The sequence below is a fragment of the Cyprinus carpio genome, chromosome B18 (assembly GCF_018340385.1).
Source record: "Cyprinus carpio isolate SPL01 chromosome B18, ASM1834038v1, whole genome shotgun sequence".
Taxonomy (NCBI): Eukaryota; Metazoa; Chordata; class Actinopteri; order Cypriniformes; family Cyprinidae; genus Cyprinus; species Cyprinus carpio.
Window position 1 is genome coordinate 9,230,168 of NC_056614.1, and position 20,455 is coordinate 9,250,622.

Sequence of the window (20,455 nt, forward strand, 5' to 3'; positions counted from 1 at the left end):
TAGTAGTTGTTGTTATTGTTACCATAACAATAAAGCCATTTGAATCTTAAATTTAACAGTTCAATATTTCAGAAGAATAACAGTAAAGAATACAGACCTGTGTAAAACATTTAATAAAATATTTATTGGAGGAAAGAAACATTAGCACAAAAAAAAACCTTCCTCTCATTGGTTCAACATGATCTCATCTCTAACTCGGTTTTATATTTCATCTGGTTCGCACTGTGTGAATAACTTTTTGTAAGCGAATAACCAGAAATGCAAAACATGCAATCGGACGTAAACGTCATCGTGGCAATATACTGTAGGTGGCGGTAATGCTCCAAAGCAGCGAACGGCCATTAAACAAGAAGAAGAACCTTTCGTATTAACCTCTATGGTATTAACAAGAGATGAGTGTTTATCACACTGGTAAACCTAATAGACAATAAGGTTATAGGTTCGCTACCGTTCAATACAACATATATGTATATTTGTTATGTACGAGTGAACATTTCGTCTTGGAAATGCACTATATTGGAAATGTGAAGCGATAGAAGTCAATGTTATTGGAGGCAGGTAAGATTATGTTAACTGACATTTCATTTTTAAATATGCTTAGTAATGTTAGCTGCACAACACACTTTCAGGATTAGGATTAGATTTCTGCCACGGTATGACGTGCGAATTCTTCCGTCAAGAATGTTTTTTTCTTCATTGTTTGACTATTGTGACCATTGGTGGCGGTTAACGTTGTTTGTTTAGATATTAATTTATAATCAGTCTCTGCTGACTGAATACAGAAATCTTTGAATCATATGATGCTCTATAATGAAATTATAATACGTATTTTAGATATTATAGATAGATTATTATTATTTTTTTAACATTTATACATTTGTTTACAATTTGTTTATTTAAAATATAAACATTTACACTTATTGACATTTTAATACAGGGCAGTTGACCTTCAGGACCAGACCAGTATGATGACTGAGTTTGTGTAGTGTTGCTTTACTTTATTTAAAACCTCCTGTCTTAGGCCATCAGTTGTGTCAACAATGCTGAGGTGGTTTTCAGCAGATGAGTCCGGCTCTGCGCATGGAGTAAGTATTACACATGGTTTTGTTTAAATATCTCATAATAAGGATTGTTTTTCTGTGATGCATATGATCAGAAATCAGCCTTTTATGTTTAAAGTGGGAATGTCTAGGAGTGAAGAGTGTCTTTTAATTTGAAATAATTGAAAATATGTCAACATATTTATTTTGTGAGCAACTGTAGTAAGCAAGTCAATCGGTTATAGCAAAATAAATCTCTTCACGGTAATATGAGAACCCTCAGCCCTTTACAGTGCAATGCATAAGCTTTGCTTTTCTCAGGCTCCTGGCTCCCCGCAGATGGACATGGGCAGCGAGATGAGAGTTGCTGAGGTCACTGAGCAGCTAACACAGATGGAGGAACTTGTGGCCCATTTAAAAGAGTTGATCAGGGAAAAAGATGCAGCACTCAGCAGTAAAGATGACCAAGCCAAGGTATTTTACCGTTTACAAATATGCTCAATTTGGTCAATGATGGTCTTTTTCTTTTTTCTTTTTACATTTAGTTTATTAAAAATGCATTAAAATGTTAACATGCATTCAAAATTACTGTGACACTTACATCACTATTTATGACAAGCATGTATTCATGTATTTTCTCTTCCCAAATTCTCAATCACATTTTTATTTTTATACATTTTAATTTTTTGCAAAGTAGATATTGCTGGTCATAACCACCTTTTTCTGAACGAGGAAGTCTCACCTGACTGGAAGTGTTTAACATTTCTGGTCTCTGGTGTTTCTAATCAAATTAACATATTTTTAGAGGTTAATATAACATTAAACCTATGAAAATGGTTTTAAAAAGTAAATGGCACCATAATTTAATCACATTACAATGTCGCAATGACCATCTTTTTGCAGTTACTCGTCTGTCATAGTTTTATGAGTGCATAGATGACATGAAGCGACCCATGGTTAGCTGCATTGAAAACAGATGAGGGCACATATCCTACATACAGCTCGATCGGGGCGAAGTTTGTGGGATTTTGTCCACAAAATGATAAGAGCACACATTGTTTTATTATTTCTTAGAGTAGTTTATTTGGTGCTAGCCATGCAAACAGTGCCGGACACGGTCATATTTGCTGGCAAGTAACGCAAAACAAGTACAGGAATTCCTTAAGCTTCTTGCCATTACTGTGGCAGCCAACAACAGCACAGCTTACCCCTTTGCATATTTTTATATTTAGTTTCAGTTCAGTCAATTTTTTTTTCTACCCCATTTTAACATGGATTTCTATGGAGACCGGAACACATGAGCACCCAAGCGGAAGTTAGCATCCATTATGGCGCTGCTCATTGGTTACTCAGGAAAAAGGTGGATAGTGGATTCATACAGATAGTCTTATCTTATGAGTTTCTGTCGTTATCTGACCTAACAATTCAGTTGTAAAACTATGTGTACTTAAGTAAGGTAAGGCACATCAAGTTTATTTTCACTGCACACCATCATAATTTTGCGATCTTTTACAACTTTGCTTTGGAATGTGGGGAGAAGACATTAGACTAGAGAGAGAGGCTTTGTCCAGCCCTCTCAAAGTGCATAGCAGGATATAAAACATATATCTTGGAAATGCAATTAAACTGGCTTACTTCCAAACTTTTGCATAATTTCTATTTCTTTCCATGTTCTTGGACTTTAACTTATATTGCACTTCTGCATGCTGACAGTATTGTTCATTGTGCTTTGTTCAGGGATCAGATGTCATGTGATACATGATGTGGCACTACATACAAATTATGTCCTCTTAACGTACATAAAGTAATTTAAATATCAGCCATTTACCAATGCAGTTTTTCGCTAGACCATTATTTGCACAGATTGAAGTGTTGTTATTGAAAAGCAAATCATTATCATAAAAATTGCATTTATTATTTTTATTTTTTGGACTGTCCATTAAGCTGTTTCACACAGCGATTTTATGATTTACTTATATTTTTTTTTTAATAAAATTTTCACGGGGTGAGAAAATAAAAACAACATTGGAACAGAAAGAAACAGAAAAAAACAAACAAACAAAAAAGAGAAGTAATAATGAAAATAACTAAATGAATACTCCTTAATACATGAAATTATAATGAAAAAAATCATAACTGAATTCAATGAATAATCTTCAAAGGTTTCAATTTCCTTGGTTCTTATTATAATATGTAGTTTCTTTTGTGATTGGTGTCTGTATGTTTGTGCACACATAAGGAAATAATTACATTATATAGTCAGTACCTATTGCTTACAGCTCTCAAAGTTGATCTATAAAATGAGTTGTATTTGTTTGTTTGGTAGGAGCTGGCAGAACAAATGCAGCGCTTGCGGGGTGAGAAAGAAAACTTTCAGGCAAAGCTGGAGGCAGAACGTCACATTACTCGGGCTCGGATCAAGGATCTGCTGGAGAAACATGAAGCAGAGCTGCTCAGTGCTGCTGGTAAACATGAGACTGAGTTGTCAGAGAAGGAGCAGGCCTTACGCAGACAGCTTGAGACTCTTCAGCGCTCTATATCACAGCCCGCAGATGCATCAGCAAACCAGTCTACCTGCATCACAGCTCAGAGAGTCACAGAGCTTCAAGGTAGACAATCATGTCACTTGCTTAAAGAATTTTGTCTGCAGTTTGACCTTCCTTTCTCAAATGAACTCAATGTTGGTTTTCCTTTCTCTTTGGAGTGTTACAAGTTCGTAAATAGATAAGAAACCTAAAGTTGCAAAGACTAAAGTCTTAAACCCAAAGAGCTTTTTTTTTTTTACAAAAGTTAAGACTCGCCAACACCCTCCTAAAACGCCTTGTTCAAACACGCCCCCACATGTCTATGTCACGATATGGGAAGATTTGCATAATGCTGCCCAAATGTTCACGCAAAGAAAGAAGGTGTACCTTTATTGTTGCTGCCACCGCCACCACCTTGTTGTGAAAGTGAAAATACTTTGTTTGGCCTTCCAAAAGAGGACACAACTAGAAATCAGTGATTACGTTTTATTAACAACACTGTTCAACCCAACCCAAATATTCAGACGTTTCCTGATCCTGGGAGAGTAGACTACAATGCCAGCTGTTCTGACTCACAGCCTGTAAGTACGTTTACATATTTAAAGAATTTGCCACTGATGATTCAAACATGAGCTTTGAGCAGTGGAGAGCAGCACTTGTGGTTTGTCATTTCGCGGCACGATACAATGCGTCAGTACAAGTCATTATAACCTGTAATTATGTCCCCACTAGATGCAACAAATGCCTCTTTTATATTGGGTTTTAATGTTTTTGTTTCGTCGCACTGGGCATGACAGTATGGTAAGGGGCGTAACATTTCCGTCACACACTTGAGGTATTTGGCAAATCACAACGCACTGGATAGCTGGCCAATCATAGCACACCTTGCTTTTAAGACCGATGAGCTTTGTAAAAATCGACGCATTTCCCTTAAGGCGGGGCATAGAGGAGAAACAATAATGTATAGTATGTGGAAAATAATGTGTTTTTTGAACCTAAAAGGGATGCTCCGCTTTTTTTTTCTCATTAATCACTTACCCCCATGTCGTTCCAAACCCGTAAAAGCTCTGTTTGTCCTCGGAACACAATTTAAGATATTTTGGATGAATACCTGAAGGCTTGAGACTGTCCCATAGACTGCCAAATAAATAACAATGTCAAGGTCCATAAAAGGTATGGAAGTCGTCGTCAGAATACTCCATCGTTTTCTTCGCTTACAAAAAGTGTTCCCATCGCTTCATATAACCCAGATTGCACGTCTGATGGCAGATGGAGTATTCTGACAAAAAGTAAATGGCACCATAATTTAATCACATTACAATGTCGCAATGACCATCTTTTTGCAGTTACTCGTCTGTCATATTTTATTGGTTGATTGGTTGAATTGAGGGGACCATTGTTTGCTGCATTGAAAACAGATGAGGCCACATATCCTACATACAGCTCGATCGGGGCGAAGTTTGTGGGATTTTGTCCACAAAATGATAAGAGCACACATTGTTTTATTACTTCGCACAGTAACTTAAGTGCTGCAAGCCATGCAAACAGTGCCGGACACGGTCATATTTGCTGGCAAGTAACGCAAAACAAGTACAGGAATTCCTTAAGCTTCTTGCCATTACTGTGGCAGCCAACAACAGCACAGCTTACCCCTTTGCATATTTTTATATTTAGTTAAATTGAAAAAGTTTCAGTTCAGTCAATTTTTCAATGATATTTGATTGCTGCGTGCGTGAGGAGAAAAAACACAGACGTCCATAGGGAGGCACTGGAAGCGTGCGTTGCAAACACCAACATGAAATACGTCTCTTGCAAATCTGGAACGCGGTCATTCTTTGAAGTATCGATACTAATAAATTTAGGAATCATGACGTTTTTTAATTTCCGAGAATCACGATACTTTTGAAGTATCGGTGCACCATGCAACCATAGTCTGCAGTTTGACCTTCCTTTCTCAAATGAAATCAATGTTGGTTTTCCTTTCTCTTTGGAGTGTTACAAGTTCGTAAATAGATAAGATCCCTAAAGTTGCAAAGACTAAAGTCTTAAACCCAAAGAGCTTTTTTTTTTTTTTTACAAAAGTTAAGACTCGCCAACACCCTCCTAAAACGCCTTGTTCAAACATGCCCCCACATGTCTACGTCACGATATGGGAAGATTTGCATAATGCTGCCCAAATGTTCACGCAAAGAAAGAAGGTGTAACTTTATTGTTGCTGCCACCGCCACCACCTTGTTGTGAAAGCGAAAATACTTTGTTTGGCCTTCCAAAAGAGGACACAACTAGAAATCAGTGATTAAGTTTTATTAACAACACTGTTCCAGAACAGTTCAACCCAAATATTCAGACGTTTCCTGATCCTGGGAGAGTAGACTACAATGCCAGCTGTTCTGACTCACAGCCTGTAAGTACGTTTACATATTTAAAGAATTTGCCACTGATGATTCAAACATGAGCTTTGAGCAGTGGAGAGCAGCACTTGTGGTTTGTCATTTCTCAGATCACAAATGCAGACATGGATTTATGTTTACGCGGCGCGATGCAATGCGTCAGTACAAGTCATTATAACCTGTAATTATGTCCCCACTAGATGCAACAAATGCCTTGTTTATATTGGGTTTTAATGTTTTTGTTTCGTCGCACTGGGCATGACAGTATGGTAAGGGGCGTAACATTTCCGTCACACACTTGAGGTATTTGGCAAATCACAACGCACTGGATAGCTGGCCAATCATAGCACACCTCGCTTTTAAGAGCGATGAGCTTTGTAAAAATCGATGCATTTCCCTTAAGGCGGGGCATAGAGGAGAAACAATAATGTATAGTATGTGGAAAATAATGTGTTTTTTGAACCTAAAAGGGATGCTCCGCTTTTTTTTTCTCATTAATCACTTACCCCCATGTCGTTCCAAACCCGTAAAAGCTCTGTTTGTCCTCGGAACACAATTTAGACTGCCAAATAAATAACAATGTCAAGGTCCATAAAAGGTATGGAAGTCGTCGTCAGAATACTCCATCGTTTTCTTCGCTTACAAAAAGTGTTCCCATCGCTTCATACAGTATAACCCAGATTGCACGTCTGATGGCAGATGGAGTATTCTGACAACGACTTTCGTACCTTTTATGAATCTTGACACTGTTATTTATTAAGACAATATTTGGCCAAGATACAACTATTTGAAAATCTGGAATCTGAGGGTGCCAAAACATAAAATAAAAAATCAAATATTGAGAAAAATCGCTTTTAAGTTGTCCAAATCATCAAAATCATCAAAATATTACCGGCACAAACCAGGACAAACGATTGAACCTGTTTTGGGTGAATTTGGAGTAGCCTATATGGGGGGCTGATTCAATGTCTAATATTTTAAAAACTGAAGCAGCACAAACGGAACTTTTACCGGCACAAACCAGCACAAACGAAGCACAAACAAACAAGTCTATTTGGGGTGAATTTGGAGTATGTGGTGGGGGGGCTGAGTGACCTCAGATTGACTTATAAATATTATTTTAATCTAAAAAACCAAAGCGGCACAAACTAAAATTTTTACAGCACAAACGGAGCACAAACGATTGAGACTATTTTGCTGGCGTTTTGCGTTGGGTGGGGGGCCAACTTCATGGAGGTCAAATACCTCACAAACGAACGGCACCGGTTTGGAGGGACGTCACTGGCCCGTTTTGTATTTGTTATTTTTGAGGACGGGGAAATAGATACAATGCAAATTTGAACGGCACAAACCAGCACAAATCGAGCACAAACGAATGGCACCGGTTTGGAAGCATTTAGATTGCATGGGGTGGAGAGTGACGTCACTGTTCGTAAAAAGGTTCTTTTATTTTATATAAAAGAAGCGGTCATAGTTACAGGGTTTCTTTTAACAGCACAAACCAGCACAAATCGAGCACAAACGAATGGCACCGGTTTGGAGAGATTTGGATGCCATGGGGTGGAGCGTGATGTCGCTGCCCAGAATTGTTTTTTTTGTTATTTCTAAGAAGGAGAAATATATTTGACGTTCATTTCAACAGCACAAACCGGCACAAATCGAGCACAAACGAAATGACACCAGTTTTGTGCGATTTAGACGAACTGGGGTGTAGAGTGACGTCACGGCCTCCGAAAATATTTTGGTTATATCTACGGAAGGAAAATAGATACAGTGTTTGATTTAACGGCACAAACGGGCACAAATCGAGCACAAACGAACTGCGCTGGTTTTGGAGCGATTTGGGCAACATGGGGTGTTGGAGAGTGACGTCACACGGTCAAAAAAAGAATGTTTAATATCTCAAACACCAAACCAGCACAAACGTTCATTTTTGGGGCACAAATCAGCACAAACGTAGCACAAACGAATGGCATAGTTTTGGTGATTATTCCTTTTTATGGGGTGCCAACTTCACGGAGGTAATAATGACTTGTAAATGATTAACTAACAATCTGGTCAACATAAAATTCTTTATCTGAAGCACTATTCTACAAGAAAGGTAAATGAAAAACTGAAAAAGTGTTGGTGCTTAAAGTTCTTCCCTGAGCTGAAATTTAAACTTAAAAAGTCTCAAGAAAAATTAAATAATAAAAAAAAAATCTAAATGAAGTGTTTTAAGGGCTTCAAACTGAACATCTCATGGCTCAATGTCTTATGGACTATCCTCCATTGCAGTCACATGCCCCTCGGATGGCCAACTCCTGTACACTGGTTCTTATCAGGTCTTCCACTATGTCTGAATGAAGGGATGCTCTAGTGTCTGATCTGAACAGCTAAGCAGTCCCTAAACAGCTTATACTACTGTCTCGGCTATTAAAATAGTTCAGTTTTGTATGTAATAGCAAAGTGATTAATTTCATTTAGTTTTTTTATTAAGTTAATTTAGAAAAACATCTGGAGCATTTTTTGTTTGTTAAATATGTTTTATTTTTATTTTTTTTAAAGTAATGACCAAGAGGCCATGGTAAATATATCTATAGACAGAACAAAACAAAACAAAATCTCTTTCATTATAATCATAATCCGTAAATATGCATTTCTCTCTAAAGGCGCATCTAATGAGATGGTGAGTCAGGATCAGCAACTTCATTCTTGTGACACAGACTCAGAAAACACTTGTTTATTAGTAAATGATTCAAATATCTCCTTACTATTTCTCCCATCACATTTATGGTAATTACTTTTGCCAGTGCTTTGCAGCAAGCCTATTGAGCCTATTGCGTGTATTTGAATGCAGAACTGTTCAGCTGCGCTGCGGGACACTAAACACCGTCGAGTTTCTCTTGACAGTCGTGGTAGCACGCTCTTGTGTTGTTTCCACCAGCACGGCAATTTTTTTTTTCATCACTAATTGATGGATGTCTAAAATATAAAAGTAAGGAGAAGTCTAAAAAAAGTCGGGGTTAAATGCAGGGCTCTAGTGTCTGTTGTTGAACCACAGGGAGACTTTCAGAGTCGCAGAGACTTTTTTTTTTCTTCCTCGAACGGTTGGTTGCACTGATTTTTTTTCACCGTTGAGAAATTAGGTCGCATGCATATTAACAACACCAGAGCCTGTGAGTGAATGTGTATTATATATATATATATATATATATGGTAAAAAATTTACAAAATATCTTAATGGAACATGATCTTTACTTAATATCCTAATGATTTTTGGCATGAAAGAAAAATCTTAAATTTTTACCCATACAATGTATTTTTGGCTATTGTTACAAATATGTCCAGGGTCACATATGTCATGTTTTACAGATGTAGCAGACACCTTATAATGTCCCTACATGATAGTAAAAGGGTGTTTATTATTTTCAGTTAAAGATATTCTGTGTCCTGTCATTGCGTTTTTTAAATTCTCAGTGTCCTTCCTTCTCAGTGGCTTTGTTTTAATATTTGTTGTAATAGTCTGTTTTATTCTGTCTAATTCAGCCCGTGTTAAGCTGAAAGAAGCAGAGGCCAGTAAAGCAGAAGCAAAGTTCTTAAAAATGAAAGCATGGTCCAAATCTAGGATCAGGCAGCTCGAGGAGGAACTCAAAAAAGTTAAGGTAAAAAAGTATATATATTTTTGCATTAGATTTACTCAGATAAATATCTAGCTAAATTAAACTAACTGCATTCTGTTTTTGACTTCAGCCTGGAGTATGTCTCGACATGTCTCCTGATGTTACGTCCCTACATAGTCGCATTACTGAATTGCAAGAGGAGAGAGAAGAAATGCTCAGCAAACTGGAGCTGTATGAAGATATGAAGGCAAAAAATGGTATGAAGAATTGGAGCCAGTTTTTTGTAAATGTAACTTATGTACATTAGGGATGGAAATGTTATTTATTTTTTGCAGTAATAGCCCAAATTGATGTCTGGACATGATATTTTCTCAATATTTGCTTTTAATGAACCTACACAATTAAAATGCATTGGTAAGAAGTAGGGATGCGAGATATTTGATTTTTGCCGATATCTGATATGCCGATATTTTTCAACTAATTTTGCCCGATAGCCAATACCGATATATTTCCTTTTGTTTGGAAACAACACCAAGTCTCACCTGTGTGGAAATTATAAGCAAGTTTGGTTAGTTTTTAACAAGAACTTATTTGTTAGAAGAATTAAATAAACAATAATGAAGTTATTTTATAATGACAGTACATTGAAGCTTTGAAAAGAACTATAAATAAACTGTATATCAATCGCTGCATTTTTCTTTTTCTAAGAAAGATTCAGTAGTAACCTTAAATTTTTATTTTAAGATTTAACATTTGTAGATGGTCTAAATCAAAAGATTCTGAAAATCTTTTAGAGCTCATAATTTGGTTAAAAAATATGACATATTAAACATTAATGAATAAATCAGTATACATAAAATTAATTAATTTACAAGTGTCATGTTTGTGATTTTTTTTTTTTCCTCATGTAAGCTATAGCTTCTGACCTTTAAATCAAAACATACTCATGATTTTATGACATCAATTACTGCTTTATTTAATCAGAATCACATTCTAAATGTTATTTATGTATTTTACTTTACTTTATTACAAGTAGGCCAACAGCGCCCCCTGCGGAATTAAAACTTCTTACCTAACGAGCATTAAACCCGGGGGAGGCTGCTGCTGCTGCCACTGCACGTGCGACTGTTTACTCTATCATACACTGAATTCTCATTCTGTGCCTGCATTCTCAGTTTAAATCTAATCTCTACATGAGTCTAATCCACCAGTCAAGCAAAACTTTGCTTCAAGAATGAGCTAAACTGTTGACGATCTAATTGCTAGCACACCATGAGCACATATGAGTAAGCGTATTCCTCTTATCAGCAAGACATATCAGCATAATTTTCGGGGCGATGCCGATATTTACAGTTAAATTCCGATATCGGTCCGATAATATCGTGCATCCCTAGTAAGAAGAAAACACTAACTTGGTTATTTAAACTTTTATTTAAACTTATTTAACTTTATTATTATTTTTTATTTATTATTTAATAATTTGGGAAAAAGTCATTTTTTTGTCATGTTTTATTGCATTACTACAAATTAAACAAATGAGCACATGCATTAATTTTACACTCCCTTGGCCAGATTTTTGGCCACTACTGTATTTGATCAGGGGTATTATAATTGACCAACAATAAAAAATGTTCATCCCTTTTTTAAAACTGTTGGCCAGATGGACATCCCATATTCATTCATTATAGATCCTGTTACAAAAAGTGCAAAAATCTTAATGACCAACTGAAAGAAATTCTCAGAAAAATTGTCTCTCTGACCTTCCGGCAAATAATTTTCAAAATGTGGCTGGCTTGACCACAGTTGTGTATCAGGGTAGCATGGTATATCAGTTCTACAGTAGTAGAAAAATTAGTTTAAAAATGATTTGTTCTTCAGGCATTCCTCTTTAAAAGACAAAAAGGTTCAGCTGTATGCATTGACACGTTTTGGCCCCTGAAAATTTGTACAATTTAACATTTTATTCATGGAGCCATTCAGATCCCCAAACCTCTGCTTCTACTATGCAGAGCCTTTAAATTGAAGATACCAAAACAGGCCCAGAGATGAGATTTCTTTAAGAGTGTTGCAAACTTGCAGTTGCTATAGTTATGACATCTTCCACAATAAAAATAAATAATGAACCACTGACCTTTATATAATTTTATTATTTAATAAACAATACAGCTATAATAAAGCTCTATTTGAATTCTTAAATTTGGTTGATTTGACATGGAATGTGCCAAAATTGAAAGTGATGTTTTGTGTATAGAAATTTCAATTCACTGAGAAGTCATGTCATGCGTGGATCAAGGATTTGATGATTGATCATTACTTTCACTTCCAAACACCAGAGTATGTGGGTACTTGAGCCCATCCCTTAATTGCATGTTGTCTTATGTTAGATTTTCTTGAGACATTAATAGATGAACTGCAGAAGCAGCTTATGGAATATAAGGAGCAGCAGAGGAAGATGCAGGCCGACCTGGAGCAGGTGACCAAGAGAGCAGCATCACAGGCAATTATATATTTATTTGTTTTGCTTTTTTGTCGTAATTATAAAAGTAACATACTACACAAGTTTGTGCATTTAAGTGACAACCACAGGGAAGGGGTGTTTATTAGAATTTAAACTTTGGTTTTAACAAAACAGACTTTTTTGTCTTGTAGCTTTTATTTATATAGAAGTACATTATTCCCTTTTTTATTTAATGTTCATGTCACTACCGTGGTCAAATGGCATTTTAAAAGTTTTTTTTTAATTATTTAACTAGCCCTGCTGATAGGATATGTTGTTGTATTGTGAGTACAGTATATGTTTCTGATAACAGGTGAGTGAGACAGGCAGCATGGATGATGTTCAGGTGATGGAGTGGCAAGAAATGATTACCATGGTGACTGAGGCAGAAAGGGTTCGAGATCAGAGTCATGAGAAGAATGTCATGGCCTTCAGAATGAGCCACATCGAGGAGGAGAGAGAGGGTGAGGATGCTTATGATATACACCTATTCACAAATGTTTGAAATTCATAGATTCTACCGAAAAGTATCAACAGCTGTTTGGTAGACAAACCATGACTATCAATTGTGACTTAAATAGAAGTGCATGTCTTTACGGTTGAGTGTTGCGGGGTATACTGGTGCTAGCTATGTTAATACTGTGGTACTTAAACCTTAAAATATCGCCTTAAAGTGTTATTTGAGCTGAGCACTGCATTAAAGGTTGTGTGAGTCTTCACTGGCTTCATGATTAGATTTGATTACAATTCATGGATTATTTATTCCATTGCAATGTGATTAATCATGATGCTGCTTGTCCTTTTTTTTATTTTTTTTATTTTTACTAAATACATTCTAGGGGTTAAGTATAGGGGTGCACGATAAATATCGGCCGATAATTAATGCGCATCTCATCAGTAAAGTTGGTTCTCTAATCAGCGGTAAATTCCATCAGGTGCGTCTGATAATGAACATGGATTTGCGCAGCTTGTCAGTTAACAAAGGCTTTGTGTAGTAACAGCTTCTCTACGTGAAATCACGCACCTGATGGAATTTACCGCTGATTAGAGAACCAACTTTACTGATGAGATGCGCATTAATTATCGGCCGATATTTATCGTGCACCCCAGTAAAGTACTTTAAATATCTATTTATACAGTGCAATTAAATTTGAAATTTAAGATTAATTCAATTTAAGATTTGAATCAAACAAGTATTTTAATGCAAGTTCATTCAACCACTCACATGCAGCCATGCACAGCTGTATACCCCTGAGTGCTCTTTAAAGTGTACACATACAAAGCATACATAAGCATTTAAAAGCAGCCATCTGTTTGCAAGGTTCACAATTAATGCTTGTCCACTCGGTCAGGTTTTAAATGGATGTGTATATAGCAGTGGTGGACAGTAACAAAGTAATTTCACTTTGTTACTGTACTTACGTAAATTTTTCAAGTATTTTTATTTTGAGAAACTTTAACTTTTACTTCACTGCATTCTGAAGCATAATATAAAAACATGTAATTCCTCGTTATTTTAAACTGGAGAAATCGCCACCCGCTCTGAGACTAGATAGCGGTGTCTGAATGAGCTGATTCTTTTCGGTGAAACTTTTAAATCAGTTCAGAAATCACACTTAATGATTGATTCTCAAATTGGACTGATTGGATTGCAACTGTTCTTAAGTCAACAAGTCAGTGATTCAAATGATCTGGTCAGAGGGAATCTCCAGTTAACAATTCTGTGAATTCATAAGTCTGACTCAAAAGGAGCCAAGCCCGGGAGATCTTCAGAGCTTGAGTGCACTTGTGATTGATGGCGTGAAAAGTAAGTCACTAATGCTGAATTTTAGGATTTATTATTCTAAATAAAAATCATATTTAGGTCACAACTGTCAGGTGCTTGTGAACTATATCTACTGTAAAAGGGTGAGCTGTTTAAGCCCACTGTTTGAAATGCTTGAATGTGGACATGTCCACATTTGTGTATCACCCTCTCAACGGTGTATATTTTTATCTTTTTTTGTTTTTAAGTAAAAACAAGACTATTAAAATAATTAATGCCCATGCTGAAGCAGTTTCAAATGAGTTTTAAACTAGTATTTTTGCATGCTTGAAAATTTTATATATTTGCCCCATATGTTTTTACAGTAGAGTATATACAAAATTAACATTCATCGATCAGTACTTTTTACTTTTAAGTATACAACAAATTAAATACTTTTGTACTTTTACTCGAGTAAAATTGAAAAGGTGTACTTGATTTGTGTACCTCGTCCACCACTGGTACATAGATCAACATTTAAAAACAGTGAACATAAAATACAAGAATACATTCTACCTGGACAGCCCCTTATTCTGTGTTATAAGCGAGCCACACTTTGAGCACCTCAGTGACGATGATTTCATATACATATTACACATACCCATGTTCATATACATTTTAATGTGTTTTCTCTAGTTATCTGTTTTTTGGCACTCTTTATTAGTTTGGATATGTGAAATGTTTATTTATTCTTTATTTATTGTCAGGTTCTGTTGTCCTTGCTCTGAATTGTAAACAAGGTTAATCACTTTTGAAAAAAGAAATGACTGAGATATTTGGGATTCGTATGCCCGTTTCACACTGGATGTCTAAGCAGAGTCGAAGCAGCACAGAAGATGCATATATGCAGAGCGGAAGGGGCGCGCAGTGCGCAATGCCATGCCCTTTTAGTGCACAATGTGGATGCTCTAATCTATTAATAACATGAGTGCTGAAAAAAATACGCACCACATATGCGTCTAGTGTGAAACGAGCCTTACTTTCAAAATGTTTGGTTTGTTTTTTGATTACATTTGTTTTGTAACACTTCTCTCCCACCTATTGGCCCTGAGACCCTCCTCCTCCCCATCTCTGCCTCTGCTGCTGCTCTGCATGATGGGTGCAGCCACTGAGAACAGTTTCCCATCAGTTTTGTGCATGCAGGTTTCATCGCCTCCATTGTTTGCTTCCGTCTGTGCTGCCAGTAGTTTTCTGGAACTCTTCATCCTCTCCTAAGGAAATTCTGGCAGCACAGACGAGGCTGGCTCATGGGGTCCTGTGCTTCATCTGTTGCTTTATCCTCCTTTTTCTGCCTTTTCCCCCTCTTCTACAAAATCACTGGCCAAGTCTCTGCTATAAAACAGACCTTAGTCAGCTGTCTACATGGTGGTTTAGTTTTTTTTTTATTATGTCCAACATGATCACATATCCGAATTATAAAGTTCACATTTTCACACGGTAAAATTCTGTAATCATTTACTCATTAATCTACTCATTTTGTAAAATTTCTGAGCCCTTACTGAACAACAAGGGTAAACAACAAGTAAGTAAATGATGTATTTTTTGTCTGTACAGTGAAAGTCAGACTCAGTGAAGACCAGTGTTTTTTTCTTTATATCTATTTTTTGTGTCCTCTTGTTGTCTGTTGGTTTAAAAACCTAGCGCTCACTGATCTTTTTACTCCCAAACTCCCCAAAATGAAGTCTTTATAATTTTTCCCAATTTTTAAGAGAAATATTTAAGGGAAAAAACTCCTCAAAATGAAGTCTTTTATAATTAAATTCTTTTTCTCCCAAACTCCTCAAAATGAAGTCTTTTATAATTAAATTTTTTAAGGGAAAATTGCAAATAAATATTATATATATATATATATATATATATATATATATATATATATATATATATTTATATATATATATATATATATATATATATATATATATATGGTTTAATTTTTGGATGATCTTACAATTTTATAAAAACTTTTTTAAAGGTAAATGTACAGTAGGTGTCTTTCCAAAAAGGATGCTGGGGCGACTACAAATGTACATATAAAAACCAATGATATAAGTCCATATATTTCAGAAATACAGTGCACATAGATCAAAGTGTGCACATCCAACTGGTCAAAAGCTTAATGTGGGTGCTCAACCATAAAAACAGTTACAAACAGGAATAGCAAAGTTGGCACACCACGGCTCCAAAAGTAGAAAAATATGTATTTATGTTCTCACCAGAGGTGACGTTTTGAGCCTAAAAGCTCTTCATGGTAAGAACATAAATAAATATTTTTCTGTTTTTGGAGCTGTGGTGTGCCAGCTTTGCTCTTCCTGTTAGAAATACAGTGCACACCAAAGCACAAATGGAAAACTTTATTGCATTATTTTATTATTCACAGTGTTTGTATACAGTGCAACAGCAAAAACAGGCGAGGAAAAATACAATTTACATTTGTCTAGAGCTTTTTTATACAGTTAAGCTCAAGTCAAGGTACGATGCCGAACAGGCCGATGTGGTGATGCCAAAATACCACTTAACCAGCCACCCTCACTTATTGTAATATAACTATTGTAGGGATACATTCAGAATTACTAAACATAGCAAAATGTGCATGTAAAACAGAAACATTTCAAATATCAAAATTTGATTATTCAGTCTGATTCTCGTATGTACATAACATCATTAAACACTGTAGACTCCCCCAAAACAATTCTTTGGACAGTATCGATTAAAAAAAAAACACTCACCAGCCATGAAATTTGGCAACTTCACAAATAAGCCTAATTGTAATAATTTTAAAATCTAAATTAAACTACGATGTTAGTAATCATTGTGCCAAGAAAGCACATATGTGGTTTATTTGTTTGCATCATTAATATCAGACTCACATATACTGTACGACCCTTCTGTGTCACTTCATATTGTCTTAATCTTGACCACAATTCATCCATCAAAACTTTTTTTCTCTCTGCCATCCCTGATGTAATTGGCTGGGTTTCTCTGCATTAGCACTGTTTTGAATTGACAGTTTGAATGCATTTGTCTACTGGATTCTGGGACTGAAAACTTTTAGCAGCCTGAAATTACCTAATTGCAAACCGGAATGCTGAAACATAATGTCTCTTTTTCAAATATCACTTTTTAAAGTATTATTTCCACAATAATGTACTGATCGAAAAACTTCAGGAGATGAATCTGAAGCTTTTAAGGTCTCAAATGGTTTATAATTTATTGATTTATTGAATAATTAATGATAAAAAAGCCATTTCCTACCAGTAGTACACTGCAGCTTAAGTGGCTATAAATAGACACCTGACTGTCTCTACCAAAAAGCTTAAACTAGGCAGTGGTGGTTGTTGGATTTGCAAGCAGGACAATCATCCAAAGCACAATAAACACAAAACAGAATGTTCACAGAATGAACATTTTGTGATGCTCATTCCAGTCCCCTGATTTTTTTTTCGATTGCACATTCTTGAAGTCTATAGAACAACATGTCTGTAGTCCAGTCTGAAGTAGTCTTGTGTTGGCAGAGGGAGGGGGGTTGAGCTGGAGTTAGTATTCTCTTAGCCTTGCTGAGATGTCTGCCCAGCAGGAAAGATCTGTGCTGCTACTGTTGGATTGTCTGGCTGAAATGAGAAGTAAAGCTGTATGCCATCCATTTAACATATTTTGTTACACAAACCATGTGCCAACTGCCTTGCAGTGTTTTGTATATGGAGAAAAGCAGGGGCCTGATCAACAAACCTTTAGGTACCTAGGTGACAAGGTCAGCTAACCTCCAAGAAACTGATAAGTCTACCTGTGAGAAAAGTTTCCATTTGGCACAAACAACATTAAAGCATGGATCCATCCTTCCCTGTATCAGAATGCCTTAAAGGGATAGTTCACCCAAAAATAAAAAAAAATGTGTCATTAATTACTCTCATGTCGTTTCAGACCTGTAAGACCTTTGTTCATCTTTGGAACACAAATTTAGAACAAATTAAGAAAGCCAGTACCACGACGCATGCATGTACATTTTTCTGCTTGCAAACAAGCTGCTTCGCAACCAGGATCTCTGTCTGAACGCCGGTTCCTGTGTCAGCAACTCCACACCACACGGATGCATCGTGGTAATCTCGTGAATGTGCATCGAATTCTGACATGGAAGAGAAGAAATTGTGGGATTTTAGTCTTTTTTTTTTGTTTGTTTGTTTGTTTATTTTGTTTTCTTAGCGCACAGAAAGTATTCTCGTAGCTTCATAAAATTAAGGTGGAACCACTGGTGTAACATGGACTACTTTAACAATGTCCTTACTACATTTCTGGGCCTTGAATGTGGTAGTTCCGTTGCTGTCCATCCAGGGTCAGATTTCATCAAAAATATCTTAATTTGTGTTCTGAAGATGAACAAAGGTCTTTTGGGGGTGAGGGTGAGTAATTAATGACAGAATTAAATTTTTTTGGGTGAGCTATCCCTTTAACACTGTCAGTGGGTTTTTTCATTTTCTGTTTCATGGTAAAGCCCCAAGTATACTTTGTTTTTATATACTTCGAACTTCAAACTATACTCCATTTGATGTGTGCAAATGCGGCCACTCTATAAAGCTTCATCCATATCCAGTGTCTGCTCTTTTTTTTTTTACCCGTCATGACCGCTAACAAACCTAAAGACTCTTTTCCAAACCAAAGCCGAGTTGTCTCATACCGTCTTGCTCACAAGCACTTGTCAGTGTGAGCGTCTGTTGTACAGTAGTTGCAGTCTCTGCTATTTTGTTGTTGTTGTTTTGTCTCTTTAGTTTCATTTTCTACTGTGAAATAATGGCCCGGGACGGTGTTGCCACCTTGTGGAAAAACTGATTACTGCCAAAAAAAAAACTTCAGTGCGCTTGTGTGACCTGCATGTACACAGTACAAAGTCCCTTGCTTACAAGTGCAGTATACTTTGGGCTTGAGTAAAACAGAATGGGTTAGATTGTGCTAGTGAAGATGTTGAAATTAAATGCATTGTTGCAGTAACTATAATGAAGAGCCCATAATGAAATCTCAATCTAAATTAAGGATAATGATCAAAATGATCACTTACAGTAGCTTTTCCACCTTATTGATGTTACGGATGTGCTCACCCAATTATGATGCAATTGTCTAGACTGATTTCTTACTGAATCATAATTGTAGTCTTGTACTACTTTGTTCAGGGTGTCCTACTTTCGCTTCCATGCTATAGTTGATTGAAAGACACTTCAGGTGGTATTATCCACTTATTGCTGAGACCAAGGTCAATTGTTATAATTTCTAAAAATAATGTTTATTGATGTAGTTTGCACTGTAACTATCATTATGGTTTATATAGGTCTTGCATATTTTAGTCTTCTGGTCCACAGTCCACAGAAGCCAAATTTGCAATGTGTGCTGCTACCTGCTGCTTTCCGGCCCTTTTCCACTCTCTAATCTGCACTAGAATGCTGTCTCTCCTCAATCCTGATTTTGTATTCTGCCCTCCATTGCCCTAAGCATATTTGATCCATTCCCTTTGTCTTGTGGCACAAAACTGATTGAGGATGACTGGTTGTTTCCTGGCTGCTCCGATCCAGCATTAGCCAATCGGCGACAGGAAGTGGAGGAGGAGTTGGCCCAGGCCCGTGAAGTCTGCCCACAGAAAAGCAGGAAGCCCAAATATTTCACACCACGCAGCCTGCAGGTATGAACTAAGGTCTCTAGGTAAATTGCATACAGATGAGTGACAAATTAAAGGAACAATTTCTTAGTAAGGTGTTAGGTCACCGTGTGCTACCAGATCGGCTTCAGTGCACCTTGGTATTTATTCTAAAAATTGGATTACTTCTTCCTGGAGCAGTGGAACACCACTCTTCCAAAAGATGTGTCCTCAACTGGTGTCTGGAGTCCCCTTGGATTTTTGCTTTAATTTGTCACCAAACTGTATTTAGTACCTTTACCTTTTTTAATTTATTTTACTTTATTTTATTTTGTATTATTATTTGCTGTGTTGCAAACTTGAATAAAAATAATAGTTTAGTCAGAAATGACACTCAAAATCATTTACTTGCCCTCATATCATTTCAGACTATTACTTTTTTACTTCAAACATAAAGTAGACCCTTAGCCCTCAGTTGCCAGTCTCCAATTTCATTAACACATGCATTACATTCAAACATGGTGTGTAAAGAAGATGCCAGTCTAGTCAAAGGCTATTACTTATCACATGTTTTGTAACTGATCTTAAATTTGGTTTGAAGATGTTGAAAAATGCAAGAAGGCAATGCAGGTTTGGAAGGACATGAGGGTGAGTAATTTATTATTATTTATTTATTTATTTGTCCTGATTTGTGGGGTATTTTTATTTTCTTTTTCTTTTCTTTTTTTGAGAAGTGATGTCTTGTAGTAGTAGTAATAATAGTAATAATACTGCATGTTCTTTCTATTTCTTTCTACAGGAGGACTTGGAATTTCATAGTAGGCAAGACCCAATAGGCCCCACTGATTGCGATGTTCTTGTGAATGGAGAGAACATGGGTGGATGGTGGCCACAGCACAGTGCTGCAGATACAGGTGTGAAACCAATTAGACACTTTCCAAGTTCTAAATGTTTGCTGTGTGCAGTTTTTGGTCTTGCTA

General features: G+C 36.4%; 1 protein-coding gene across 7 annotated transcripts in view; it reads left to right on the forward strand.

The window, feature by feature from the left end:
- The first annotated feature begins 327 nt into the window (after nucleotides 1–327).
- LOC109079296 (golgin subfamily A member 4-like) overlaps nucleotides 328–20,455 on the forward strand; it is a 53,363-nt gene continuing 33,235 nt past the window's right edge. For 2 of the 7 annotated variants that reach the window (XM_042743758.1, XM_042743761.1), the window contains exons 1-10: nucleotides 328–558; nucleotides 1,022–1,085; nucleotides 1,362–1,514; nucleotides 3,367–3,649; nucleotides 9,484–9,599; nucleotides 9,688–9,814; nucleotides 11,942–12,054; nucleotides 12,368–12,519; nucleotides 19,370–19,520; nucleotides 20,275–20,389. In XM_042743758.1, the coding sequence (XP_042599692.1) occupies nucleotides 1,041–1,085; nucleotides 1,362–1,514; nucleotides 3,367–3,649; nucleotides 9,484–9,599; nucleotides 9,688–9,814; nucleotides 11,942–12,054; nucleotides 12,368–12,519; nucleotides 19,370–19,520; nucleotides 20,275–20,389 (1,255 nt within the window). In that variant the 5' untranslated portion in view covers nucleotides 328–558; nucleotides 1,022–1,040. Of the gene's footprint in view, nucleotides 559–937; nucleotides 1,086–1,361; nucleotides 1,515–3,366; nucleotides 3,650–9,483; nucleotides 9,600–9,687; nucleotides 9,815–11,941; nucleotides 12,055–12,367; nucleotides 12,520–19,368; nucleotides 19,521–20,274; nucleotides 20,390–20,455 lie in introns of those variants that run through there. The other 5 variants (XM_042743756.1, XM_042743757.1, XM_042743760.1 and 2 more) reach the window with 5 other exon arrangements.